This window comes from Tetranychus urticae, chromosome 1 (genome assembly GCF_039701765.1).
Source record: "Tetranychus urticae isolate SD_2017Ah chromosome 1, NJAU_TeUrti_SD_1.0, whole genome shotgun sequence".
Classification (NCBI taxonomy): domain Eukaryota; kingdom Metazoa; phylum Arthropoda; class Arachnida; order Trombidiformes; family Tetranychidae; genus Tetranychus; species Tetranychus urticae.
The window spans coordinates 9,496,706-9,522,314 of NC_142958.1; the positions used below are offsets into that span (position 1 = coordinate 9,496,706).

General features: G+C 32.3%; 9 protein-coding genes across 18 annotated transcripts; 3 read left to right on the plus strand and 6 right to left on the minus strand.

Moving 5' to 3' along the window:
- Positions 1-39: 39 nt before the first annotated feature.
- Positions 40-1,499, minus strand: Orc2 (origin recognition complex subunit 2). Its single transcript, XM_015932985.3, has one exon. The coding sequence runs from the start codon at positions 1,347-1,349 to the stop codon at positions 216-218; it is 1,134 nt and encodes a 377-aa protein (XP_015788471.1). The 5' UTR covers positions 1,350-1,499; the 3' UTR covers positions 40-215.
- Positions 1,500-1,541: 42 nt separating this feature from the next.
- Positions 1,542-2,362, plus strand: LOC149094530 (short coiled-coil protein-like). Its single transcript, XM_089270153.1, has 3 exons — positions 1,542-1,886; positions 2,024-2,110; positions 2,208-2,362. The coding sequence occupies exons 1-3, from the start codon at positions 1,703-1,705 to the stop codon at positions 2,360-2,362; spliced, it is 426 nt and encodes a 141-aa protein (XP_089126279.1). The 5' UTR covers positions 1,542-1,702.
- A 104-nt stretch (positions 2,363-2,466) lies between these two features.
- Positions 2,467-3,659, plus strand: LOC107365477 (adiponectin receptor protein 2). The gene is made up of 3 exons (XM_015932988.3): positions 2,467-2,816; positions 2,877-3,064; positions 3,132-3,659. Exons 1-3 carry the CDS (start codon positions 2,467-2,469, stop codon positions 3,443-3,445), a joined length of 852 nt encoding a protein of 283 aa, XP_015788474.1. The 3' UTR covers positions 3,446-3,659.
- On the plus strand, positions 3,576-4,993 carry LOC107365479 (short coiled-coil protein). Of its 2 annotated transcripts, XM_015932993.3 has the most exons (4): positions 3,576-3,818; positions 3,963-4,251; positions 4,416-4,502; positions 4,607-4,993. In XM_015932993.3, exons 2-4 carry the CDS (start codon positions 4,068-4,070, stop codon positions 4,759-4,761), a joined length of 426 nt encoding a protein of 141 aa, XP_015788479.1. In that variant the 5' UTR covers positions 3,576-3,818; positions 3,963-4,067; the 3' UTR covers positions 4,762-4,993. The 2 variants fall into 2 exon arrangements, with proteins under 2 accessions (XP_015788479.1, XP_089126278.1); XM_089270152.1 differs by lacking the exon at positions 3,576-3,818 and having other exon boundaries at positions 3,859-4,251.
- A 131-nt stretch (positions 4,994-5,124) lies between these two features.
- LOC107365475 (uncharacterized) lies at positions 5,125-8,385 on the minus strand. Of its 2 annotated transcripts, none has more exons than XM_015932984.3 (3): positions 7,294-8,385; positions 6,139-7,149; positions 5,125-5,738 (listed from the first exon to the last, which is right to left on the minus strand). In XM_015932984.3, exons 1-3 carry the CDS (start codon positions 7,669-7,671, stop codon positions 5,463-5,465), a joined length of 1,665 nt encoding a protein of 554 aa, XP_015788470.1. In that variant the 5' UTR covers positions 7,672-8,385; the 3' UTR covers positions 5,125-5,462. The 2 variants fall into 2 exon arrangements, with proteins under 2 accessions (XP_015788470.1, XP_015788469.1); XM_015932983.3 differs by having other exon boundaries at positions 5,125-5,741; positions 7,294-8,368.
- Positions 8,386-8,789: 404 nt separating this feature from the next.
- On the minus strand, positions 8,790-9,941 carry LOC107365478 (GPN-loop GTPase 3). The gene is made up of 2 exons (XM_015932991.3): positions 9,200-9,941; positions 8,790-9,080 (listed from the first exon to the last, which is right to left on the minus strand). The coding sequence occupies exons 1-2, from the start codon at positions 9,863-9,865 to the stop codon at positions 8,922-8,924; spliced, it is 825 nt and encodes a 274-aa protein (XP_015788477.1). The 5' UTR covers positions 9,866-9,941; the 3' UTR covers positions 8,790-8,921.
- Positions 9,942-10,141: 200 nt separating this feature from the next.
- Positions 10,142-11,841, minus strand: LOC107365483 (uncharacterized). Its single transcript, XM_015932999.3, has 4 exons — positions 11,289-11,841; positions 11,072-11,214; positions 10,620-10,797; positions 10,142-10,549 (listed from the first exon to the last, which is right to left on the minus strand). The coding sequence occupies exons 1-4, from the start codon at positions 11,495-11,497 to the stop codon at positions 10,321-10,323; spliced, it is 759 nt and encodes a 252-aa protein (XP_015788485.1). The 5' UTR covers positions 11,498-11,841; the 3' UTR covers positions 10,142-10,320.
- A 609-nt stretch (positions 11,842-12,450) lies between these two features.
- Positions 12,451-21,028, minus strand: NaPi-III (Na[+]-dependent inorganic phosphate cotransporter type III). 8 transcript variants are annotated; one of them, XM_089270149.1, is made up of 9 exons: positions 18,386-21,028; positions 18,032-18,252; positions 15,077-15,376; positions 14,797-14,898; positions 14,418-14,644; positions 14,105-14,345; positions 13,735-13,856; positions 13,513-13,661; positions 12,451-13,225 (listed from the first exon to the last, which is right to left on the minus strand). In XM_089270149.1, the coding sequence occupies exons 3-9, from the start codon at positions 15,270-15,272 to the stop codon at positions 12,745-12,747; spliced, it is 1,518 nt and encodes a 505-aa protein (XP_089126275.1). In that variant the 5' UTR covers positions 15,273-15,376; positions 18,032-18,252; positions 18,386-21,028; the 3' UTR covers positions 12,451-12,744. The 8 variants fall into 8 exon arrangements, with proteins under 8 accessions (XP_089126275.1, XP_089126274.1, XP_015788481.2 ...); XM_089270148.1 differs by having other exon boundaries at positions 18,390-21,002; XM_015932995.3 differs by lacking the exon at positions 18,386-21,028 and having other exon boundaries at positions 18,032-18,321.
- On the minus strand, positions 19,306-20,928 carry LOC107365482 (xaa-Pro aminopeptidase 3). Its single transcript, XM_015932998.3, has one exon. It carries the CDS (start codon positions 20,926-20,928, stop codon positions 19,459-19,461), a length of 1,470 nt encoding a protein of 489 aa, XP_015788484.1. The 3' UTR covers positions 19,306-19,458.
- Positions 21,029-25,609: the final 4,581 nt, after the last annotated feature.

The window sequence follows — 25,609 nt, forward strand, 5'->3', positions numbered from 1 at the left end:
GTAAGTATCTTTATTCACTTATAAGTAATTTAGAATGAATAATGTCAAATTTATATTTATTGAATTACAATAGTCAATTATGGTATAATGTATTTATATTGTTCATCCTTAATGGACTGGACGTTATGAGTTTAAAAAATTATCACAGTGATGATGCTTTTAAAAAATATAAAATGTCGACTCCGGTATAAATAATTTTTGTGGAAATGTCATCTTTAAACTCTCAACTCTTGGAGTAGCTTTGGTATCAATTTTGGTTGAATTAGTAACTCAACATACTCAGAGCCGTCAGTTCCTGACTTACATCTAATCAACTTGTGATCAATAAATTCAACGAGTTGAGATCTCAAAGTTCCTTCTGAATTTACATAAAAAGCATCCATACAGTCAAGGTAGAGTTTATTGAATGAGTAGCCTTCGAATCCTTTTTTCCCAGAGTTATCCAACTTGTCTCCTTCATCAGCTTCTTCATCACTCTCGGTTTCAGTATCTTCATTTTTACCTTTAATGGCTCGTTTAGAAGATTTGCTTAATTCACCGTTGCTCAATTGTGTTGAATAGTAATTTAAAATTAGTAGGAAAATTTTTCGAGAATTATCAGGTAAATTGTCGTATACATTTGAAACCGCCATAATAGTAGCAGCAGCAGATCGATGTTTACTGGAACCAGATGTTCTACTGGTACTTAATTGAGCAAAGCTTTTTTCGATGTTATAATCTTGAAATGTTGGACAGTTCAGCCAAACCAAATTTAGTGTAACAGTTTCAGAGCAAGTAAACAGCAATGGTGAGTTTAAATGGTCCACAGAAGTTAAGAGATGAATTTGGGAGGATCTATTCAAAATTTTGTTCACCAATGGTTTAATCTTATTGTGCTTGATACATAGGCGGTCAAATGAATGAATAACCAGGAAAATGGGTTCCTTTAATTTGTCAATCTTTTTCATGATCACATCTTCGTCCATTTTATCACAGTTTAAGGCTTCTCGGAAGGCAGAGAGTATTTTGCGTGGATTAACATCCTCTTTATATCCATAAAAAACAATGACAATATTTTGATTTAAATAACTCGTAATAAATTCATCAATTATGCCCCGTTTCGATCCAACACCATACAGAATCACGTTGTAATTGTTAATTAACAGGGCATGAATTTTTGGACACAAATTTTCTTTGTACAAGTTCAGGAGTTGAAGTTTTTCTTTAACATGATTTTCATATTTGTTTTTGCAACCATCAGACTCATCAGGGTCAAAGTCAGGTAAGGTGTCTTCATATTTACTTGGTTTAGTTGAGTTGGCCAGAAAATAGTTAGCAGCAGTTGATTCATCTCCTCCTTTAAATGCCATAGTCACAAATTTAAAAACAATTTAAACTCAACAATAAAACTAAAATGTTTACAAAACCTCGATAAACTGCGCTCAAATTTTCAAGCTAAAAATCCTCAAAAGTCAAGCAAAAGAGCCTCTTTGAAAGGGGAGCTCATTGAGACTCTGCAGCACCATCTATCGATGAAATACATCTTACATTTTCTTGTTTTGATGAATGGATCTAGCAATCTTTTTCAACAACATTGTGCATGCAAATTTGTTTACTTTGCAAATTGAATCCAGGAACCAATTTTCTTGAATATTAGATAAAATTTCCCAGGAATACCAAATTAGTATTTATCAGCTTAATCGGAAGTATTGTTCAATCACCAATGGAAACATCATTCAAAGGTTTGGCAGACGATTTAAACAATATACCATTAGCTGATGAAGATGCTCCAGATGAAGAGGAAAGTGATGATGAAGGTGCATCTAGACTTGATTTGAACCATAGTTTAACTCAGGATCCAAGCTTCGATTCATTAGGCTCTAATGATCAACAAACTGATATTAATTGTAAGTATTTACGTATATTTTTACTATCATTCAAAAATTTTAAAAATACTATAGATACCCTTAAGATTTTTATTATCAATTGTATCTATCTATTTGTTGTAGTTTATAATCCTTTCTTTTCTAATTTTAATTTTCAGCCTTTGATCCAGAAATGAATAAGGAAGAGATCGAGGAAAGAGAAAGATTAATTCAGCAAGTATTGGAGCTACAAAACACTTTAGATGGTAAATAATTTGATTTAAAATTTGTTGTTTTCAAATGTATTCCGGTGTTTCAAGATTTTCTATCACATTATTTTTTTTTCGTTTCTGTTTTTATTAGATCTATCATTGCGAGTCGATGGTGTAAAAGAGGAAAATCTGAAATTAAAATCTGAGAATCAAGTTCTTAGTCAATACATAGAGGACTTAATGTCTGCATCAACTGTTTTTCAATCGACATCACCAAACGTTTCCAAGAAAAGGGGGAAATTATAAATATATTGTTCGTGCTGTTATGTAATGAAATGGTTTAACAATTATTCAGTGTGAAATCAAGAATTATTTTCACTCTAGAGAAGGACTGCAATTATATAATTTAAATGCCAACCAGATTAAGAATAATTACTTTCGATGAGCTACCTAATTGGATGAAAGACAATGATCTAGTTATCACTGGCTATCGTGCACCAACACCATCTTTCTGGATCTGTGCTAAAACATTATTTTCTCTGCACAACGAAACATTGTCTATATGGAGTCACCTGTTGGCTTCGATTTATTTTTTCTCTCTTTATGCTTCAGATTTAAAATATCGCCATTGTCGTACTCTGGTGAATGATGATCTCTTTCTCAAACTGTATTATTTAACAGCCACAATTGCCTTCATATGTAGCGCTATTTATCACCTGTTTTGCTGTTACTCTCATTATGTTCGTGACATTCTCGTGAAGTAAGTAGACATCTTTCTGAATGGAAATAAGATAAATCCTCTTGCACATTTTCCACTTAGGGTTGATTACATTGGAATAACGATTTTTATCACTGGTTCTTTTATGACCTGGCTCTATTATGCTTTTCACGGAGAAACATCTCAAAACTGTGTTTATCTTTATGCTATCTGTTTTGGTGGCTTATTGGTTGGGATTTTGACTCAGCTTGATCATTTCAACGCAAGAGAAAGTCGTGGTCATAGAGCAGGTTTGTAATGTCAATACTCTATCCTTACTGCAGTTTATTAATTAAGATTCTTAATCAATTGTTTTAGGTATTTATGTTATCTTTGGGCTTTCATTAACAATTCCAGCCATTTTGTTGTTTCAAAAATCTTGTAAATCACGGCAAACAACTAAAATAATCAGTAGCGTGATCTACACTACTATCATCTATATGACTGGAGGATTCATCTATACAACTCGACTTACCGAACGATTATGGCCCGGAAAAGTTGACATAATTGGCCATAGTCATCAAATATTTCATGTTATTGTGGTTATTGCATCTATTGTCCATGAAAAGATGATTGTCTTTATCGCTACTACAAACGAGGAAATGGTTGATACTAAAAAATGGCTGTTATGAAGTTATTTTTAGAAATATCTTATCATTGAAACATACTCATTGCATTAAAAGATGTTGATTAACAAGCTTGAACTACTATTCAATCTAATCAATATTTTCAATAATGAAAACATATTCAAATTACAGCTTACAAATTGATCAATTAAAAGTGTGAAAAACAAAACAATGAAATAAATTTTAACTAACCCTTTCAAATAAAGATATTTTTATAAAATAGTGTCATTAATTTTTGAATGCATGATATAAGAATAAATCAATTTCTAAAGCTATCACTAATAATTCATGATGTAAATGCCGCCAAAGATACAAAAATGGATTGATTCTTGGTTGCTGATGGAAACGAAAGCCTTCCGGTTGTCATAGTTTATAAAAGGTTAGTATCGATTTATGATTTTTAAAATTATAAATATTACAATCTATTGGTTGATCTAGGTTAACTTATAATTATTACCCAAAAGATTATCTTGTTGTATATTATTGCAGAAATTAAGCTTTATCTATTATTGCTTTTTGACAGTTCAACCATTTGTTTACCACTCCCAGCATTTCGTGATTTTTCAACAAAACAAAAGGTTGACATAATTGCTTCCAGTTTTTAATTTATTGTGATCAATACACAACAATGGAAACATCATTCAAAGGTTTGGCAGACGATTTAAACAATATACCATTAGCTGATGAAGATGCTCCAGATGAAGAGGAAAGTGATGATGAAGGTACATCTAGACTTGATTTGAACCATAGTTTCACCCAGGATCCAAGTTTCGATTCATTAGGCTCTAATGATCAGCAAACTGATATTAACTGTAAGTTTATGCAATTATTATTTCATTTATTCTCTTAATTCATTGTTACATTTTGTGCTATGATTTAAAAATTACAAATATACTATAGATACCCTTAAGATTTTACCATAAATCGACTCAATTTGTTGCTTATAATCCTTTTCTTTCTTGACTTTAATTTTCAGCCTTTGATCCAGAAATGAATAAGGAAGAGATCGAGGAAAGAGAAAGATTAATTCAGCAAGTATTGGAGCTACAAAACACTTTAGATGGTAAATAATTTGATTTAAAATTTGATTTTCTATATTCTGTGCTCAAATTTATGTTCAAAGATGTTGAATCTCGTTATTATAACATTATTTTCTGCTTCTTCTAGATCTATCATTGCGAGTTGATAGTGTTAAAGAGGAAAATCTTAAATTAAAATCTGAGAATCAAGTTCTCAGTCAATATATAGAAAATTTAATGTCTGCATCGAGTGTTTTCCAATCGACCTCACCAAAAGTTTCCAAGAAAAAAGGAAAAAGATAAATGGACAAGTTACCGCAATCGCAATGGGTATAAGCGTCTTATATGTAAATTATTGTATGCCGCAGCTAATATGCAAGATTCAGAGATATGCCGTACAGCAAATGCTGGCCAGTCATTAATTATGTTCGTGTTTGTCCGAAATTTTTATTCAAATGTGTATCTTTTCTTTGATTTATTCACACTGGCAACTTTGTTTTTTCAATTGTTGTACTTTAAATTGTTTTGGATTTCATTTAACCTCCTCAACCATGTCATTTTGAAACCTAAATGATCTCAATTAAACTTTAATCTACTGTATTACACATTGAATACGCAAACAGTTAGACTTTGAAGTAAAAATCATGCCAAACGAACATTGAATAATTCAATTTTTTCGAGAGATTAATTTTATTAATTAACTAATGCAAATTTTAGATGAAACAGTAACTTTTAACTAGAATATCTTCCTATTATAAAACAGCATTTAAATTTGGTTTTGCTTGGGCTTTAACTTTAAATTAAAAGACTTTAGATTCCAAATGATGACCAGAAATTAGATAAATGAATTTTTTTGTACAGTCAGGTAGTCAAATTCAGGAATAAGATGATCAAATTGAAGCACCATACAGTTGGATAATCAAAATTGAATAAGACAATCCCAATTCGGAATGAAATTATAGCTGAAGTGTTGTCTTCGTGTTCAATCTTCATTTTCCAAGTCTTCAGAAATAAATCATTGTCGGCATCATAGAATCAACTTTTTGTACAGGAATTCGGTGAAAATCGGTAACATGAAATCGAATATCAGAAAATACTTGATCACATAGACGACATTTTCCTGATCCAGTAACGTTGATGGTTCCCGTGGAAGTTTGGTTAAGGTTATTAGATTGGAATGTGTTAATACCATTAAATAACTCTTGATTAGGTAGCGATGAAAGCGGCAAAACTTGGAATTGAATTTCTGGTTGAACAAAGTGCTCTAGAGGAGAAAGATTCTGCTGTGACGGAGGAGAGAAAGATAAAAAAAGATTAGATGATGTACCGAAAGATATTTACCAGATGAATAATAGAAAATATTGATTTAGCAAATCAGAACTGACTTGTTGTTGGATAAAAGACAAAGATATGAGATAATACAAATTGAATTATCTATACCGATAAGTATCTAAATCACTTGAATATAACTCACGAGAGTGAACAGTGTTTCCAAGAGTCAATTATCAAATTGAATGCAATTTTCTATTTAAGTACCATATTTTACAAAATCTAGATTGAATTTAATTATACTACTTTCCCTGACAGTTGATAAAAGTCAAGATGTGTAAAAGGGTTGAAGACCTAGTTCACAGCCATAGTAAGAAACTAGTTTTGGCAATAAAAATAAAGATTCAATACCATATTTTGTTGTTGCTGCTCAAGAACATCCAGATGAGAATGTGGAGTGACATTTATAGTAACTTCTTTGGTGAAATAAGAGTGATCCGAAGCTTGCACTGTTTTGATAGGTCGAATAAAACGACGAGATGGAGCATTGACGGTAATAGCAACAGCGGTTGAATTTGAAGACACATTAGTTGCGGGATGATGAACATTTTCACCAGAATCACTGGTCATTGATAGATTAACATTGGCTCCATTATCTAAATTACCAGCATTAGGTACATTATCATTATTATTATCATTAGAGGCAAAGTCAACATTAATCAAGCCATTACTTGTATCTCCTTCTCCAGTGGCTTCGCCCGATTTGTCTCCATTCGGATGTCTTCGTCGAATATGTTTTATCATATTACCTTGGAATAAAAATTTTCTTCCACAATATTTGCAAGTGTGACGCATAACTCCTAAATGCGTATCTTTATGAGCTCTAAAAGCAGAGCAGCTTTTAAATTGTTTGGAACACTGTTGACATTTGTAAAATTTCTCATCCGAGTGTACTCGTAAATGGCATTTCAACCTATTGGACATGGTAAAAGCTTTACCACAATGTTCACACACATAAGGCTTGTCTCCAGTGTGCTCTTTACGTCTATGACTGACCAGACTAGATATGGAAACATAACGATGACCACAAATATCACATTGAAACGGTTTTTCGTGATCAGTTCCATGAAATGAAACAAGATGACGGATTAAACTATGCTTAGACATCAGGATTTTACCGCACTGGTCACATTGAAAGGTATGATTATACATCTTGGGTGGAATGCTGCTACTGGTGGATCCATCGTTATCGTCCAATTTTTCATTATGTTTGACAACCTTGTGGTGATTCAAGCTACTTTCATAAAGAAACCTTTTACCACAAGTTGAACAGCAATAAGGTCGCTTTGGATTCAATACTTTCCAATCTTTACCTCTTACATAGTGATAATCTTTTGGCTTCTTTTTCCGATTCACTTCACCCTTTTAAATGAAATAAAAAAAATAAAATATTGGTTAATAGGCTTATTTTATGAAAATTTTAACTATTTTTGAAAATATGAGCAATAAGAATAAACTCAATTTAGAAAATTTTACAAATAAGTTTGTTGATAACAATGGACGTACCTCTTTTTTGTCTTTCTTACCAACAACATGGACATCTCTAATATGATAACCAAGTGCTTTATCAGAGTTGAATTTTTCTCCACAAAGTTTACAGTCACAAGGTAAAAAATTAACAGAGGTCACTTTTCGGCCACGAGTTTCGGAATCATGTTTAGTTTCCACAGAGTCTTCTTTCTCTTTATTGGAAAGATCAGTTTCGCCGGCAACCGTATCAATATCACTTAAAGCTGGATTGTCAGCACCTTTAATTGCATCAGAATCATTTTGAATCGTTTCCTCCTCCTCGTCTTCATCTCCTTCATTGGTAACTACATTTTGACTAGTTACTTGTCTGGATCGAGATTCTTTGTCGTCAATGACTTCTGCAAATGTCATCATCTTGGCTGTTTAAAGCTAATGATAAATTATCTCGACTCAGCTCAAGCTTTATTGTATATATGGACTAATTTAAAGTGTTCTGTCCAAAAAACATTGACCAAGGTAATCAATTAGCAACAATGGTGCAAATGTACCTTTTAAACTAATCGAAAGATGAATTTTTCTTCAAGGGGCAGACTTGATATACATTATATCAAACAGGGATAAATATCACAGTTGACCAGTCTTGGTTTTAAGATTTAAATTTATGACGGAAAGTGTTTACTAATGATATTTGATAGGCTTGATACGCCTCCAAATCACTTTGGTCGACTTCAATATGTACATAGTTTTTAAGGCAATTGATGAGTGACAATTAGTTAAAGTTAACAATGCAATAGTTAACAAATCAATTTTTTCTTGTCCAGTTGAACATGATTTTTTAAAGATGATTGTTCATGAAAAAAATAGAGATACAGAAATCACAGGGAGAAAGCAGAAGACACTCACATTGAAAAAGCAGTTTTTTTGCACAAATGGTTGACCTGTAATGGTGAATTATTGAGATGAGATCATAATAGATATGTTATTAATAAGAGATATTAACCTTCTATAATAATCATAAACTGTTAAAATATGAACAATTAACATGAGGTTAAGAGAAATGAGAATAGGAAATAATAATTAACAAAGTGATTTGGATTGTTCTCACTTTCTCCTTCGCTCTCGCAGTGTAAGACGAAAGAGACTATAAGACACACATTATCCAAACTAACTGTAAAATGTAAACAGGTTAGTATAAAAATAGCCTCGAGATTTATTGTATTTTTCAACATGTTTGCATAATGTAAATTGTATTTATTATTGATCAAGATCATGATCTAAGCTCAGTTTTAAGCAATATTTAAATTATACTAATGTAAAAGAATAACGGCTCATAAATTAATGCTGTTTAAAAGAATGCTGTCTTCCTTTTTCTTTAGCCATGAGATACTGATTACCGGACAAATTTTTACCATTTAAAATTTAATGAATGTTTTCTTCTGTTGAAATAGTCACATTTAAATAAAATACATTCAAGTTTCCAGTATAATCAAGGTGTCTATCTTGATTTATCTTACAAACATATGGATGATAAGTAAATTAGATAAATTGTTTATTCCATATTTTTTCGGAAATTTTTCGGCAAAATTGGAAACAGTTTCACAATAGAAAAATAAAGGTTATTATTTACACCATTTTAAACGTTTGTGAATTCATTGATATGGTTACTAATCGTTTGCATTTTCTGGTGGGTCGAAATCATTAATTTTAACATCTTGTTCTTCAGCCCATTGTAAAACATCATCGATAACCACTAAAGCGTCAGAAATCAGTTCTTCTTCGTTGATGTTGAACGGCAAAAACTTGACCAAACTATATTCATCGAGCTGATTGGAAAATAAAATAAAAATCCATTAATTGTTTGATGAAAATTGGACCATAAATAGTCTGAATCTAGACAATAAATTACAATTATCTAGAGTTCAACAAAAACAAGTTTACTTACTACTGATGCGATAGCCATGGTTAACTGGCGATATTTTGCTGCCCATTCACTATTTAAAAAGTCATCACCTTGTAAAAGCTCAGGTCCCAGGTCAAAAAAATTATCAAGATCATTTCTTTGAGCTTCACTGAGCAAATCAGTTTTTGATAATAGACTAACAAAGGAAACTTCTAAGTTGATCATAGTCGCTAGAGATGCAAACGATCCAGAGAAAAATTTGCCCAAATCAGTGACAAACTGGGCATCTAGAAGGAATACTCCACACAAGCGAAAGTCTAGATTCTCCTTGAGAAATCTCACCAAACGAGCAATTATATCAAAATGAGTGAACAACTCAATCTGACCAGGAATGTCAAATAAAATGTATTCCTCATCTCCTTCTTCTAATCTTTCCTGCAGCCAGTCAAGATTATTCATAAACTCTTCCATACAGTATATCAAGGCACCATTAGGTCCAAGGTGTAAATCTTCATCCTCCATCGGGTCAGCAGCTTGAATTATCTCTCGTATATCAATGATCGGCTCGTATTCAAAGTGTTCAGCAGCAGGATCAAGATTAATAACATGAGCTTTTCGACGAAGGGCTTCACAGTGTTTCACAACAGCTGAACAATAAGTTGATTTACCACTACCAGCAGGTCCCAAAACTAATTGTCCAAACCTCATCTTGAACAGAAAAAAAACTGCCTAAATAATCAAGTATAAAATTAAAAAAGCTAACCAATAAATCCAAACATTAAAAATAAACATGTGAGAATGTTTATATTTTGCTTTGCTTTGCTTTTGTTTAGGTGTTCATAGATGGAGACGCAATTGATTTTAGTCAAAAGTGGTTTGAAGTAAGGCGACACCTTAAAGTTGCTTTACTCGAGCAAGAATGAATGAATGAATGAGCCAGATTCACCTTACACTGCTAATTAATCTGATTAAGCTTAGGCAAAGTAAATTGAAGTATACTTTATTAACAAGACTTTTAAGAAATCGATTAAGTTCATTGAATGAATTTAAAATTGTAAAAAATTAAAAATAACCAAGTTTCCAAGAGATTTACCATCTTATTATATGAATTTGTAATATTGTGTACATTGATTATCAACGAAGGAATGATTTGAGAGTTTTAACTAATGGTGAAATAGGAAACTTAAATGAGCAATCATGTATCGTGTGATTGGATTAGTTGATGAGTCTAATTGATTTGATCCGTTTTCCTTCAAAAATGGTTTACATGATGGACCCTTGAAGTTAAATTCACTTGCTGGACAAATCATATCAGGTAATTTACCAAAAGTTTTGTCAATGAAATCAACCATAGATTTTTTGCCATCTTCCTGACAATGAGTTGTTATTTTTCTGTTGGATAGATAAAGGTTGATTGTGTTAAAATCCGAATAATAAAACTTAATATGAGCTTAATACTTACGCATAGAGACAGTCGTGCCAGCGATTATAGGAACAGCAAGCTGATTGTAATCGATCATCCATTGTTTCTATCTGATTAGTTCCGTCTACCGAAGCTAAGAATGGATTGTTACAAGACTCTTTATATTCCTTGGTTGACAAAACCTTTTCCACAATGCAAGGTGAATGTTTGAGGAAATCTTTGGAAGGAATAGCAATAAAGAAAATTAAATTTTATGGATTAATGAATATCTTTGACTGACATAGAGATAAACCTATTTTCAATCAACAATTATAAGAGCAATTGCCAATAGGCTGTCTATTATCTCTAAACTAGTTTACAAATTGTTCATAATTTTATTGTTTGGAAGAAATGCTGATGAAGCTCAGACGATTCATCAGCTTCTTTGCCTGAGAACTCATAAACTCTGTCTTCGTCTTTATTTAATAGTAATAAATAATGGACCAACTTACCTTCTCGCATCTGTCCTGGTTTGCAGAATCTATCAATTGAATGAGTAAACTCGTCTACGATATAATCAGCAAGTTCCCTCTGTAATGGTGTACCACATTTTTGGACATGATCCCTTAAACATCTCATGACATCTTTTGAATTGCTGCACAAAAGATTGACCAGAATGTTTTACTGTTCATTTAAACAGAATTACTTGATTAAATTGAAAGTACTTACATGCAAACATCATCCAATCCTCTTGAAGTACTGAGTAAATCCGATGAAGACACTGATCCATTTGAATATTTATCAAATACACCGAAACAATCCTCAATCCGTTTGAGATGACAGTTCATCTTCAATTTTTTAGCCTTCAAGGAATCATCACACAGTGAAAATCCGAATATAAAAATTGTAATTAAACAAAATCTAATCATGATTAACATGGACAGAAAATAGAACAAGAATATTTTAAAGACAAAAGGCAAACAAAGAAACGGTTACAGCAAGCTGGTTGACAAATGATTCAGCGAGTAACTGCTGTAAGAAATACAATCAGCTTAAGATTTAAACTCGGAGTAACTTCCAAAAGCTTTAATGTTGCAAATTATTAATTGTAACAGAGAAGTTACTTTGACTGAGTAAATTATTGAACTGATTTGAAACAATTTGAAACACTGCTAGTTATAAATGAAGCTTATTTTTATGAGACCTCAGGTCTAATTTGGAGATGGTTTTGTCTTTAAATCAAAGTGCACAAGTTGATAGAATGAGTAAGAAAGTTATAATGAAATGATTTGAGATGCAAATTTATTTCAATAAATCGACCTTTATTGAGCTTGTTAATTAATTGTCATTAGATTCGGTTGAGTAAGAAATTCCAATCAATTCTGTTTGGATAAAGATGTTGCATTAAATCAAAACAATATGATTTGAGAGGTGATTTTCCCTTTACTTTCAAGTGATTTCATTTTCACTTGTTTATTTGTTCTTCTAGAAGGTTCAAGTTTCTTTATTGCCAGCATTTATGGAAATCCTGAAGGTTGAATTATTAATATTAATCATCGTTCAAAATGTTTATCACACCGTTTTCATATAATCAAATATTGGTTGAGGTAAAAATTCATTGTACTTTTGAGACTGAGAAATCTTGAACCTTCAATTTTAAATAATAGAAACATTGATAATGATAGGGTTACTTTCTTTCGTTTCTAATCGGATTGAGACCTGAATTAATCAGAATAATTGAATCACATTTCAGCCAATTTATCCTTATTTAAAACAATAACATGTAAAATTGGTCCATATTTGCAAATGAAAAATATAATCATTTTGAAATGAAAACCTATCATTGTTGCATCCAGTCTCTCCATTCAGCCAAATCAGGTTAGCCATACAATAAAACTCAGTAATACATTTTAATTAAAAGTTAATTACTTAGTCATTCTGTTGTTTGGATCAAAATTTTTTGATGAAATTTAATCTACACTTTAAAATCAACCTTAAAAGTTATTTATAATAAAAAAGAGATTAAAATAGATTGTAGTAATAATATATATCACAATGAGATGTTTTTGCTCCTTCGCTATGGATTGGATGGAATGAGAGATATATTAAAAAAAGAGAAATCAATTTGATTATAATTAAAAATGCAAAAAAAACAATGACTGACTGAGCATTTTGTTTGTGGTCATTAGAAAAATGAAGATGGCTGAGACTTCTGTGAAGGCACCAATGAAGTCAATATATACATTGAAGCAGCCGAGAAAACAGCCGTTAATGGAACTGTTAAAATCCAAGCCATTGCTATGTTACCAAAAAGCTTCCAGTCAACCGATTTTTTAGGTTCTCGATAACCAAGAGCACGAGCTCGAAAGGCACCTACACAGATTACTGATCCAACTTTACAATGAGTCGTGCTTATGGGTATACCAGCTTTGGAGGCTAAAAGGACGGTCGCTGCTGAACCAATTTCAATGCTGAATCCAGTTGATGGTGTGATTGTGGTTAAATCAGAGCCAATGGTTTTAATTACTTTACTGCCCCAGACAATAAGGCCAACAGAAATACCAATTCCACCATAAATCATTAAATAATAAGGTGATTGACCTGTTTGGAAGACGTTTCCTTCTTGATGAATCAAGACAACAGCAATTAATGGTCCTATGGCATTGCTGCATGGTGAGAGGGAGAGAGAGAACAAAAGAAAATTATTTTCATTGCAAGTAAAAATCAATAAAAAGCTGGATAAGATTAAGACAAAAACAATTTCCAGTGAAATAATGATCATTTCATTTTTAACTCCAGACATTCTGCCAATTACATGGTATTAGCTCTTTATGGTAGTCTTGATCAAAATGAGTGCTACTTTTTTCATTAAGATAGTAAATAACCATTACAACATTGATTTTTTTATCTTTAGGTCTGTATTTCAAGATTGATTATTGTGATGCATTATTACCTAACGTCGTTAGCTCCATGTGCAAATGAACCAAAACAAGCTGTCAATATTTGTAAATATTTGAACAAAGTTGCTATTTCAGGTTTTTCAGAGTTAAAAGCATCTCCACCAGAATTATTCATTTTCTCATTGGCAGTGCAATTTTCAGCCTGGAAAGAAAAGTATAAATGTGAAAATTACATTTCTGTATAAATTAAAATTTGACTCAATGCTGAAAATTACTTCTATTTTAGCCGACTCCACATCGTGAGTTGATTTAAGTGTCATTGATTCCATAGCTATCACAGCTCCATTAGTTTTTTCTTCAGCGATATTATCGATTGGTTGCTTTTCTTGGCACACATCTGCAAAGTGTATCAAAAGATGAAATTGATTAGTGTTTAAAACTTCGTAAATGGAAGAAGGCAAAGAAGAAAAGATGAAACATCAACTTGACGAGTAATTATTCAAGCTATTCAAAATGGCATCAATGTTGACGCACCCTTTGCCATATTATCTAAAACCCCTCTGGGGTAGATCAAAGATCTAACATGCTAGTTGAGAGGTAAAGAAATGGAAAGTTTGTTTTTTTCTTGCTTATAAGGGTAATAACCTTTTTGAATGAAATCAGCAGAATCATGGATTCTTTTCCTCTGCATTGGAACCACAACAAACCAGACAACCAAACCAACTGAGATGGCAAAGAAAGAGGCAATCAAAAGAGCAGCCCACCAGGTAAGCTGGTCCAGATAGAGGAAAGATGGACCGTCGTGTAAAATGGTAAACAAGTTGACTAAAATTGTGGCACCGTAAAAGAAGGGTAAAGATAATAAACCAGATTCCAATGGTTCAGGCTAAGATTAGAAAAATTGAAAATGAAAATCGAATAGAAAAAAATAAGTTTAAAGGTTTTCACATTTGCTTACCTTCTCAGTGATGAATTTTATGATGAAAAATGTGATAATGATTGAGATTATTCCTGATAAAAAGGGTGAGATAACCCATGATGAAGTAACCCAAAGTAAATTATTCCATTTCATTCCTGAGAAACCCTTGGGCACTAAGGTGAATCCCAGGACAGCCCCAATGATGCTGTGTGTTCCAGAAATTGGAAGACCAAGAAATGTTGCCGCCAAATTCCATATTGCACCGCCTGTAAAAAGATGAGAAAAATCAAATGATAAATGAACAAGGAAGAGTGAGAAGAGGCAATTTCATCGTGAATATCTCTTTTTATGGAAATCTCTTCCATTTCATTTTCTGGTTTGACAGAGTGATTGTCATTGGTATTATTGGGTTGCTTACCAATCAATGCAGACAGATAACCCAACATAAGAGTTTGCTCTTCATCTTTGTACAGTTCAATGTCAAAAACCCCAAGCCTCACTGTTTCAGAAACTTTATAACCTAAATTAAACAAAAAGAGAGACAAGATTAGAAACAAGTGAAAGTTGCAAACCACAAGCACATATGAAATGTGAGATGATAATGATAATGGCAACATAGCGTTGTTAAAGTTGAGTTAAATTGTTAATGGCAAGCAATCATTAATAGATAATTGATTCCATTTAACTTCTCATATTACCTAGCAAAGCAGCACCGGATATTTCAAAAATGGTTGCCAAAAAGCATGCTTGTCTAATAGTTAATACACCAGATCCAACTGAGGTACCAAAACTGTTAGCCACATCGTTAGCACCAACACCAAAGGCTAAGAAGAAGGCAATGATGTAAGAAGCAACCACAATGGCAATAACGGTTGATGAGTCTACATCCAACATGTTTCAAAATAGAGGTGAAGATGATTTTCCTGGTTGTTACAATGAAGAGTGTTTAAGACTTGAGTGTACAGGCTGTAAAAGTATTTAAATTATGACAATGGAAACTGTAAACAAAAAATGAAAAGGCATTAAAGAAATGATTAGTTACAATTACAATTAGTTGAACAATTACAAAGTGTCAACATTATGGGAGATCATAGCAAGTGGTGTTGGTGAAAGCAGTGGAGAGACTAAGAAGCAACTGTGAAAAAGCGCACTGAAGACACAATTTTATTTAAAAGATGACACTTTTTGCCTCTTTTAGAGGGAATCAAGATTTAAATTGATTTTGATGTTGATTTTGTTGTTGTTGATTGTTGATGGACCTTAATTACACACTCAACATAGATCAATTAAGAGGAAAACCTTTGACATTCTCGGTTAAATACAACAATTGAAAAAAATACTTGACAAAAATAAAGCAGATGACTTTTGATTGGTGACGGTTGAGATTGAGGTTGTTCTTGTTATTTCTTTTAAAATCACAAGATTAATAACTAGTCATTAATTGAACACAATTAATGATTTTGGATAATGGGTTAACAAGTTGATTAAATGATAGATGTTTAACCAATAGAGAGGGAAAAATAACTAAATCACTGTTAAACTGGGTGACAAGGTAACTAGAGTAAGCAATTGATTACAAACCTCTTAGTAAGTTTAAAACCATATCAATCTATATATTTTGTCACTGTTATCAATTTTACTATCCTTCTATCATTCAGTATACTCATTGAATAATTGTAAACATTGATTTTCCTCTCATGTTTATATCGACTTATCGATCAAATTCATTTCCCGCTTTTTTGCTCTTCTCATGACAATTCAATGAATAGTATTCAAAGTGGAAATCGTCAGTTCTGGTTACGCCTTGTGTTTGTACAACTAGACTGTAACCCTAGTAAGACCTGTTTTCCCTAAAAGAGTGTTATCTCAATTTTGAAAACTTTCCTTCTGGCAATCATCTGTTGTTTTTTTCACAAGGAAATCAAGAATCAAGGATTTCTCGATAACGCAAAATTGTACCTTTACACAAGGAAACCTTAAATTGCGTTATCTTGCGTTATCTTCACCATCCGAAACTCATGCTTCAATTTGTTTACTATTGCCTGTTTATTGAGGTAATAAGCTCATTTCCAGGATTCCTTATTTATATCACAGCTAAATCTGAATTATCAAGATAAATTGTTTAAATAATTCATTTAGACAATATTTACCTGAATCTATTACTGGAGCAAGTGTCAATAAGTTACCCTGGATCAAATTAACCACCAAAGGTAAAATAAAACAATAAAATTGAGCAAAGCCCTGGAATATTGACTTTGCCAGTTGAAATTGTCATTTCTATTTTCATTCTGAGCTCATCTTGAGCTTTAAAAGTTTCTTAATCATTTCCATCTTAAAAGCTCATTCATTGCCAAGTGTTCTAGTTTATTTCAAGTAAATTAAAGGCAAAAAAAAGTCTAAGGTTGACTAGTTAATTGTAATTTTCTTACAATGGTTAGGTGAAGGAGAGAGCGAAAAGTTATTCTATTACAATTTAATTTATTCTCAACCATTAAACCATATCAAATATCGGAATAAAAATGGTTGATAATGGCAAATCAAAATTCGTATGTGAAATAATTACAGTTGAAATGAGAAAATTGATTGAAAATATTATGAGATGACGATCAAGACAATGTTAACCAGAATCAGAAGAGAAACTCAAGGTTAATCATGAAAGAGGTTCACAATCGAGTTGACAATCAGTACCTAATATGATAAATCAAGTCCTAAGGCAGCTTTTTCCTCATCTTGATTAGTCCTTTAGGTTGTTTCAATGTTGTATGATGTAACTTGGGCTTTGCCCGATTTACTAAATTGTATAACTTCTTATCGAAATTAGTTGAATAATATTTATCAATAATATTATAATTGTATTGATTTTGTTTGATTTGTTTCTGCTCTTCAATTTGCTCACTTTAAATCACAAAATTGGTGGTTAAGTGACGCAAGACTATTGCACTAAAAGATGGAAACAGAAACAAATTTTGTTCAATAAGTGAGGCAAAGATGAAGATGAGGATGAAGAAACCTGGAGAGACAGAGAGATGAATAGTAGCATGTTTTCTGGGTCACCTTGACTCCAAAGATCATGACTCCATGCTGGTTAGGATTATTTTTATTCTAACTGTACATTTTGTTTCTCTATCAGTTGAAAGCTATTCTTGTGACTGTACGATATTCATGGGTAAAAGTGAAATACAATCAATGAAAAGGAGAAACAAAACTCAATGCCGGATTGGAGTCTCAACATGGCAATACTTATGGGCATGATTTTGGCGGTTTCACTGTTTCTCCTTGCTGTCTGCATGCATTATCAAATGATATTGAGCTTTGGATTTTGATATTGGAATAATGTTGAATTCAGGCGAAAAGACAACTAAATGAAATATGGATCAATTATAGAATGTATTTTGAACTCACTTTGTTAAAGATTGTTGTGGTTGAAAGAGGTTATTAATTTGGATCATTGTAACTACTTTAAATTGAAGAAGCGTCACTTTTCACTTGATCAACAAACACTGTTAACCAGCACAATCAGCTAGTCAACAAGGACTAATTGAAGAGAATCCTGACAATAATCTGAAGTTAAATTGTCTCAATGATAAAAGCAAAAGACTAAAGATCAAAGGTTTAGGGAAAGGTCAGAGTATCTTTGATTAAATGATACTTACCACAAGTGGTTACAATTAAAATGGATTGAATTTGTAAACATGAGATACATTTTCAACAAATGTTGAGAGTAAAATGCAAAACTGGACACATAATGTAAATATGGACAAGTAATGTTGAATAGTGTGGTGAAATAGGGTTACTTTCAATGAATTGAAGAGGATATTGAATGTAAAGATGGTAACGAAAGTAGTGTTGGTGATGGCGAAGAAATGTTTTTCAACTAAACAGAATTAAATGAGCAAAAATGAAAATAAAGTGGGCAAAATAAGAGAAAAGATGAGATTAGAAGATGGTTGTAACTCAAATTATGTGTGGATCACGCTCTTTCAAACCAATCGTATTTTCTCACTTACTTACTCACTTATCATCCACCGCATCATTATCATGATCATCATTTTCCAGTGAACCCAAACTCAAAAAATACTATAAGATTCAATTGCTTCAGAGTCTGAGCAGAAAAAAAAGTTGAGAATGAAGAAAATGAATTGAGTGAGCGAATTGATGATGATGATGAGACTCAGGTTTTGCCGGTTCAGACCAGCCATTAAGATGATCCAGAGAATCTATTAATTGCAAAAATAAATTGCATTGGGTCCATTATTTAGCTGAGTTTATATTTTTATCGTCAAAGGTTTGCTGAATTGTCCTTGAAAAAATTCCTTCATATTTTTGACTTGTCGAACCATTGAACTTTACATTATTGAATAATTGTTTCTTTTTTCAGTCAAATCGTCAAGAAAAAAATTGAAATCAAAGCATTTGATAAATTGTCATCTTTATCTTAGAGTTGTCAGCATCTTTAGTGAATCCAGAAATACATTTTTACTCATTATTTGTTCATTGGTTTCAATTGTTCTTCAAAAAACTCCTTGATGGTGACAATTAACAAAAGATCCATTTCAAGTTCCATTGTTGTCCGTGTAAATTGCATTTTTTGATTGCGATCAATCATGAAACATGTTGTCTTGTGTTAAACTTAAGGTCTTCCGGTTTCCAAACGTTGTAATCCAAGGATATCCTCAATGAAGATATAAACAGCAATCACAAGTACAATAACGATGATGTAAACATTTCGAGGGTTTTTTCGATAGTTCCATAATATGATCAAATGATAACATTTTCATTATTGGAAAAATGAAAGAATTAGATTTTCTCAAATGCGGAATAAGAGATAGGAAAAACAAGTTGATGAGTAATATCTTTTTTCACGTTAGATATTGTATTACAAGAAATTACATCATTGTCGGAACGATGAATGAAAGAAAGATATTAATAGGCAAGTAATCTGTTGAAATTTATCAAATGTAAAAACATATGAAAACTACATCAACAATTTTAAATTTGAAACTTTTAACAATACTCTAAACTATATGTTATGTTTAAAAAAGGCACAAACAGTGGTGAAATTAATGATGGAATATAATGATCAAGATGAGAAAATCTGGGAAACGCCAGCGGTTAGATTTTCTGGTTTTCCATTTGCATTTATGATGTAATTGTCTTCGACTCTCAATCCAATTCCTTCAAACTCTTCTTTAATTCTTGAATCGCCTTTTCTAAAGTAAAGACCAGGTTCGATTGTGAAGCACATTCCTGGCTCCAAGTTTATATCGCGATTGACTGTGGGTGTATCGTGAACATCTAATCCAAGATAATGAGAAACATGGTGAGGACAGAAATGATCAGCTAGTAGGGCTGCTTGATCACCACTTGGGCAAAGATTAAATTCACTTAAAACTGACCCTAGAAGATGGCACATTAAGTGATAGAGATCATTCAATGAAGTTTCTAGCGCCCGGTTCTCCAAATAAACTACTATCTGTTGATGAACTTCACAAAGAGCTTCGTATAATGCTTGACTGATTCGATTCTTTGAATTTGATTCCGATGCTAAAATTGGCCAGCATCTTGTGATGTCACTGATGTAACCTTCTATGTCCTCACATCCAGCATCCATAAGAATCCATTCATTTGGATAAACAAGTTTATCATTGGCGCCATAATGAATAATTGTTGTCCTCGGTCCACCAGCAACAACAGGAGGATAAGATGGCTTAACAGCACCAGCAGAACGAGCTGCAAATTCAAATTCCGCAGCAATTTGATTTTCACTAACCCCTTGGATTCCATAATTTTTTTTATTTGATTCTAATTGAGTTTGTGACCATATTCTTGTTGCATTTACAGCTTCAGCTCCAATGGTACACGTCCGTCGCATAGCATTCACTTCATTTGGAGATTTGAATAAGCGAAGTCTATCAATGAATGGAGATAAATCAAAAGTTTTATAACCATCAAGAGGTTTAATTGGTGTATCTTGATCCATGCCGGCTTTGTGGCCACTTATAGTAGGTGGAATCAATTCAAGACCAGCTCGACACATAAAAATTGGTCTATCTGAGTGGCTTTTTAAAAATTGCGGCAACTTGGAGATGTCTTCCACAACATGTGAAATTTGAGATAGATGAGACTGATAATGACCATCTTTGAGTCCTTCGCCTTCCCAAATTAACTGCAATTGACTAGAAAAAGGAACAAACAAAAATGACTGAAATAACTTTGATTTTGCATCAGGACCAAGAATAATCAAAACAGTATGAGCAGCTTCCTTAGTATTCAACCCGGTTAAGTAGAGGAAATCTGAATTTTGCTTGAAATGGATGGTGGGAATTCTGGTATCTGCTGTGTACATCCTTTTAGCACCACTAACAACGATCAAGGAGCCGACATTAGAGTACGAAAAGTTATTTTTCTTGACATGATTAACAATCAAATTGACAAGTTTTGCTTGTCGCTCACAATATTCATCAACAGGAATCAGCCGCTTGAAAAACTGGCTCTCACAAACTTTAACTGAGGATGAAATTCCTCTGAAAAATAATCTAGATAACAGCATGTTAAATAGCCAATCAAATATTTAATAATTTAAATAAAACAAATTTCCAATTCATTTTTCAATATGGTAACCATGTTATGGTTTACCCAAACACTTGAGTTACTCGGTATCGATAATAATATCGATAATTATCGATTACTCAGCTCAACCAGGCTATCGATCATTTTTGAGCTGATTTAGAACCACAATTTCGGAGTTCAGAGAGTGAATTTACATGTAATTGTGTAGATGAAAGTTTTCATCAGAAACTCATTAGATCAAAGAAACGTAAAATTCCATCTGACATGAATTGTTTAGACGCATAAAACTGAACATGTGAATCTATTGATGTCTTCAGTTAAAAGTTTTCAGCTCATTTCTCTAATGTTTTTCGATAAACGTTAGTAAATTTTCGGTATTTTTAATTTGTATTTTCGATAATATTTTGCTATTAATATTTTTTCTGAGGTTGGTTATTATTCGGTTGATAGTTTACAATACCGAACAACTCTATCGATGAATCCTAGTTCAGTTGAAATAACCTGAGATGCTGTCTCCATCTATTATAACAATTTTCAATGAACTATTCATTTTTAGTGATAACATCGATTTGTAACTTATTGGTGTCTAATCAACATCTTAAATATTTTAGTCTAATTAGCAACGATGCGCTGTTAGTTTAGCAGTAAAGCCGGGAATATGACTCTAATGAGTAAGAAAGTGTGGAGTATGCGACTCATGTCTATGGCTAAGAAAATATAAGGGTTTGAAGTATATTTTACGGTTTGCTAGGAAAGATAGAATTGATTTGACCTTTTTTGTTTTAACATTATTTAGCATTAAATATTAATGAAAAAATCAAATTCGGGCTAATATCAACAAAATAATTGCCTTTTTACACCTCGGAAAGATGTAGAAAAGTGGCAAAACTTTTTTCAACTAGTTTTTTGTTAAATTTTCTTAACAGTTTTACATAAAATCTTAACCTCGGGTTCTGAATGTTAACGAATCTACTTTGAGTCCGTAATCTCATCTCTGAGGACTCTCATACACTTTAAAACGACTTTTAAAGCAAAGGAAAATTGTGATCACTTTTCAAAAAGTGTTGCTACCGATAACAACAACTTTCTACAAAATTTCAACGCAATTTCAAATTGTTTATTTCAACAAAATATCAAACAGATATGTCTCGTAAAGAAAAAGTAAGTCATTTTTATCCACTTATTTTTCAAGACATTAACATTGTTACACTGTACAGCAGCACCTTACCGTCCTTTATGGACAAGGGTCTTATTATTTGTTCTCACGATCAACTTTAAAGCACAAAAGTCCATGATAATAGTAAACAAAATTTTTCCATCTTACATTCACTCAACTACGATAAACGAATGACCCTAATCTTTTAATGAACAAATGACCATCTAAAAACACAAACTTGACATCAATTTTGTCACAATATTTTCAATATCCAACGAGTACATTACTCTTCATTACCAATATCTTCAATATTATATTACTTAATTGTTTCATTTCTCCCTTACTATATACTTAACAATCCTTCTTACAGATTGTGTCGAGCCAATGGCGCAAACTTTCAAATCAGGATTAACCGAATAGAAGTCCAAGAACAAAACCCAGTAGTCCAGGCATTAAATCCGCGTGTAGTCTTGGCAGGACTACCGAGTCCACCCGTTCCTTCGTCAGCATCTTAGGGAGTCTTCCTCTTCTTCTTCTTCCTCATCATCCGCGTCTTCTGAAAATGAAGAATCAGTTGGGCCAATCTCCGCTCTTAAGGCACGAGTCCTATCTCGAATGAATGGTCGGGAAGTTACCCCCTCAGTGATAGGTTGGAGCCGATCCCATTGCCCGGTCCTTCTCCAGTTCATCATGAAATTCAGCTTGCGTCGCGTATCCCTTTGATGATTTAAGCACCTTCTGGACTACCAAAGAGAAATCCAGAAAAAGCTCTATCATTGAATGTGTTTCAAATGGACTAGTGGCTGGGACTTACGGGACTGCTGTGAAGTCTAGTAGTCCCAAAAGCAAAAATAAATAAAAGCATACTTAACCTCTCATCTCAGTTCAAAAACCAGTAGTCCAATGATTTTAAACAAAGTTAACCCTACGTAACCGTTTGCTTGGGTTAGTCCTTTCTAGTAGTCCACTAGAAACTCAACTTGTCCAACCACTATTGGAATCAGAGTTGTATATGGAAGCGTCCGAGATTTTCATGGAGTTCAATGTTGAACAATATTTTTATTCACCTTGTGTTTGGAGGATACGGATGCTTGCAGAGATTGGTTATAATACATACCAAGTTGATCGTTATCTAAGAACTCGAGGTTAAACTCGCATGCCCCTTGGTAAATGAGCCTTGTTTCAATTTCACTCAATGAGCTGAGTTGAGAGTTAAAATTTGACAACTACTGATAGACATTCATTAAAGTTGGACAAATCAGGACATTCACTCGGATTCGCTACCTAGTATTTACTTGTTTAGGAATCGACTAATACTTGGCTGGATTCGGTTCCTTTTATTATTTCAACAAAATAGAAAAAAAGACAAAATAATCAAAAAATGAACATAAGTTTAGATCTTTTCTCTGTAAAATTAGGTTATAAAAGTAATGTTTGCAACTCGCTTAACAATTGTGAATGAAATTACAGCATCTTTGAGATCATCATGTTCACGAAGAAAAGACAATATTTTGATAATTTCGGTTTCATAAATAAAGATAGTTTGTCATTCTGAAACACCATCGCAATAGATAACAATACGCTCGGGTAAACGGTCATTTTAAAACAATGAATTGAGAAAACGGTAAATAAACATTAATAATGATAAAACTCACCTTCAAAAAGTTTGTAAAATTCGAAAAAATTCATCCGAATGTTGAGAAACTTGAGAAAACCATGAATTTGATTTTGCGTTTGTGCTACAAACAAAAGCTTCAATAGTACCATCTCTTCTAGATGTGTCTTAATAAGTATTAAAACCGAACAACATATGAGCCTGTTACAAATGAAGCACATTAAACTGACCAATAAACCCTTAATAACTATGTTTCAACTAGATTTTCAATATTTTTCTCCATTCCTTCAGAAGATGTAATAATTAATATTAATAGTTGAGTTGAACAACAAAACTTCTTAGATGCATACAAGATGTTAAAGTAACAAAGTACCAAAAGCTTTGGCCTCAATTAAACAGATTGGCCCGAAAAGAAACACTTTTTTCAAATGCAAAAAACAAACAAAATAATGCTGATGCAAATATTTATGCAAAAATAATATAAAATTTGCTGTTTTCCAACAAATAGACAAATATACATATTCTTATGAGTTGATTTAATAGTTAAACTGTCGCATCTGACAATGAGAGAGGTAAATTGAACACATCAACTAAGGTTATTTAAACTAAAGAGTTAGTCTGAGCTTGTTTCTTTCCTTACTATTATATAACGTGAATATGCATCTCTCGATTTATTTCAATTAATTAATTTATTAATTTATTTATTTAATAGTAAATTTTTTCCAAGGTGAATACCTTGTGAACCTAATGAACATAATGCAATTGTTTATTAAAAATGATCAACAATTGAGTGTCAAGAAAAATTGACATCAATCGAAAGCTTGAATTTTAATTTATCACTGAAAAAATCTGCAAAAGGGGAAAAAGCCGATCGAAGTTACAACCTTTGTTCAACTCTTGTGATTACAGAATGTTGAATTGATATTTTGTCGATATTGATTTCCAACGTTGGTCTATGTAGACACCTTGAAATGCTAAGGTTAAGGATTGCTCTTTGTTCAAAGTTATGCCGAATCATCCAAGTGAATCAAAATCACCTTTTAATGGTAAAGAAGTGAAAGCTAAATTGATTAAAGTCTGTGCGAAAACGTATTTACTTTTAATTTTCCTGGGAAATACCATTAACTTCTCATCAGATTAATCATAAATGGATACTTTTATCAGAGATTGAGATAATTTTTAGGCTCAGTAAGTTCGGACAATGGGATCACTTTATTTAAACGGCAAACTAGTTGAAAAGTCACTATTGTTGGCTTTAAGGGTTAATATCTTGAAATATGAAGCTCATGGATTTGAAATGGGATAATAGTTTTAAATGTTTCATCAATTGACAGTCAATTGGTAGGACTTTTAAGGTTATTAAAGGTTATGACTTGATGCCATCAAAATTGCTTGAAGTTTCACAATGAGATAAACTCTTTATATTGAAGTGAATAAGGTTAAATTGCTTTTAAATAGTAAATGGCAATCAATAACTCTTGTTGTTGTTGGTTAGTGTTTCCGTTTAGTGTTGATGTTAACCATTTCTGGTTGTTTAATCAATTCATTTCAATGATCACAGTGCAATATTTGAAACACTAATTGATAGTATAGTTTATCAAAATGATTTTTGATTAAATTATAAAATGATCTGCACTCCTTATTGGGTCAATAGTTGCTCTTTAACTAATGCAAATGGATTTGATTTTTCAAAATGAGATCCTTTTCAACTGTAAAAAAAGAAAGAGATGGAAAGGAGAAATGAAAAGTTCATTTTAGGTAAAGATGTGAGAGAAATGATAATGAAGGTGAAAAATATCATTTTTTGTTTATCATTTCGAATATAAATATATTCTGTTTACTTCGCACTGAATAAATGAATGAATAATATCATTTCCTGCTCCTTCATCA

What these genes read in the sequence shown, in the direction of transcription:
- Orc2 (XM_015932985.3), bottom strand. Translation starts at nt 1,349, where the DNA reads ATGGCATTTAAAGGAGGAGATGAATCAACTGCTGCTAACTATTTTCTG.
- LOC149094530 (XM_089270153.1), top strand. Translation starts at nt 1,703, where the DNA reads ATGGAAACATCATTCAAAGGTTTGGCAGACGATTTAAACAATATACCA. An exon ending in TCAACAAACTGATATTAATT is followed by an intron (nt 1,887 to 2,023) that starts GTAAGTATTTAC and finishes TTTAATTTTCAG; the next exon opens with CCTTTGATCCAGAAATGAAT. An exon ending in GCTACAAAACACTTTAGATG is followed by an intron (nt 2,111 to 2,207) that starts GTAAATAATTTG and finishes TGTTTTTATTAG; the next exon opens with ATCTATCATTGCGAGTCGAT.
- LOC107365477 (XM_015932988.3), top strand. Translation starts at nt 2,467, where the DNA reads ATGCCAACCAGATTAAGAATAATTACTTTCGATGAGCTACCTAATTGG. An exon ending in GTTCGTGACATTCTCGTGAA is followed by an intron (nt 2,817 to 2,876) that starts GTAAGTAGACAT and finishes TTTTCCACTTAG; the next exon opens with GGTTGATTACATTGGAATAA. An exon ending in AAGTCGTGGTCATAGAGCAG is followed by an intron (nt 3,065 to 3,131) that starts GTTTGTAATGTC and finishes CAATTGTTTTAG; the next exon opens with GTATTTATGTTATCTTTGGG.
- LOC107365479 (XM_015932993.3), top strand. Translation starts at nt 4,068, where the DNA reads ATGGAAACATCATTCAAAGGTTTGGCAGACGATTTAAACAATATACCA. An exon ending in TCAGCAAACTGATATTAACT is followed by an intron (nt 4,252 to 4,415) that starts GTAAGTTTATGC and finishes TTTAATTTTCAG; the next exon opens with CCTTTGATCCAGAAATGAAT. An exon ending in GCTACAAAACACTTTAGATG is followed by an intron (nt 4,503 to 4,606) that starts GTAAATAATTTG and finishes TGCTTCTTCTAG; the next exon opens with ATCTATCATTGCGAGTTGAT.
- LOC107365475 (XM_015932983.3), bottom strand. Translation starts at nt 7,671, where the DNA reads ATGATGACATTTGCAGAAGTCATTGACGACAAAGAATCTCGATCCAGA. An exon ending in GTAAGAAAGACAAAAAAGAG is followed by an intron (nt 7,150 to 7,293) that starts GTACGTCCATTG and finishes TTCATTTAAAAG; the next exon opens with GGTGAAGTGAATCGGAAAAA. An exon ending in AGCAGCAACAACAAAATATG is followed by an intron (nt 5,742 to 6,138) that starts GTATTGAATCTT and finishes CCTCCGTCACAG; the next exon opens with CAGAATCTTTCTCCTCTAGA.
- LOC107365478 (XM_015932991.3), bottom strand. Translation starts at nt 9,865, where the DNA reads ATGAGGTTTGGACAATTAGTTTTGGGACCTGCTGGTAGTGGTAAATCA. An exon ending in CCATGGCTATCGCATCAGTA is followed by an intron (nt 9,081 to 9,199) that starts GTAAGTAAACTT and finishes TTTTCCAATCAG; the next exon opens with CTCGATGAATATAGTTTGGT.
- LOC107365483 (XM_015932999.3), bottom strand. Translation starts at nt 11,497, where the DNA reads ATGTTAATCATGATTAGATTTTGTTTAATTACAATTTTTATATTCGGA. An exon ending in GGATTGGATGATGTTTGCAT is followed by an intron (nt 11,215 to 11,288) that starts GTAAGTACTTTC and finishes TCTTTTGTGCAG; the next exon opens with CAATTCAAAAGATGTCATGA. An exon ending in TGGCACGACTGTCTCTATGC is followed by an intron (nt 10,550 to 10,619) that starts GTAAGTATTAAG and finishes TCTATCCAACAG; the next exon opens with AAAAATAACAACTCATTGTC.
- NaPi-III (XM_089270149.1), bottom strand. Translation starts at nt 15,272, where the DNA reads ATGTTGGATGTAGACTCATCAACCGTTATTGCCATTGTGGTTGCTTCT. An exon ending in ATCCGGTGCTGCTTTGCTAG is followed by an intron (nt 14,899 to 15,076) that starts GTAATATGAGAA and finishes TGTTTAATTTAG; the next exon opens with GTTATAAAGTTTCTGAAACA. An exon ending in TGGAGTCGGCTAAAATAGAA is followed by an intron (nt 13,662 to 13,734) that starts GTAATTTTCAGC and finishes TTTTCTTTCCAG; the next exon opens with GCTGAAAATTGCACTGCCAA.
- LOC107365482 (XM_015932998.3), bottom strand. Translation starts at nt 20,928, where the DNA reads ATGCTGTTATCTAGATTATTTTTCAGAGGAATTTCATCCTCAGTTAAA.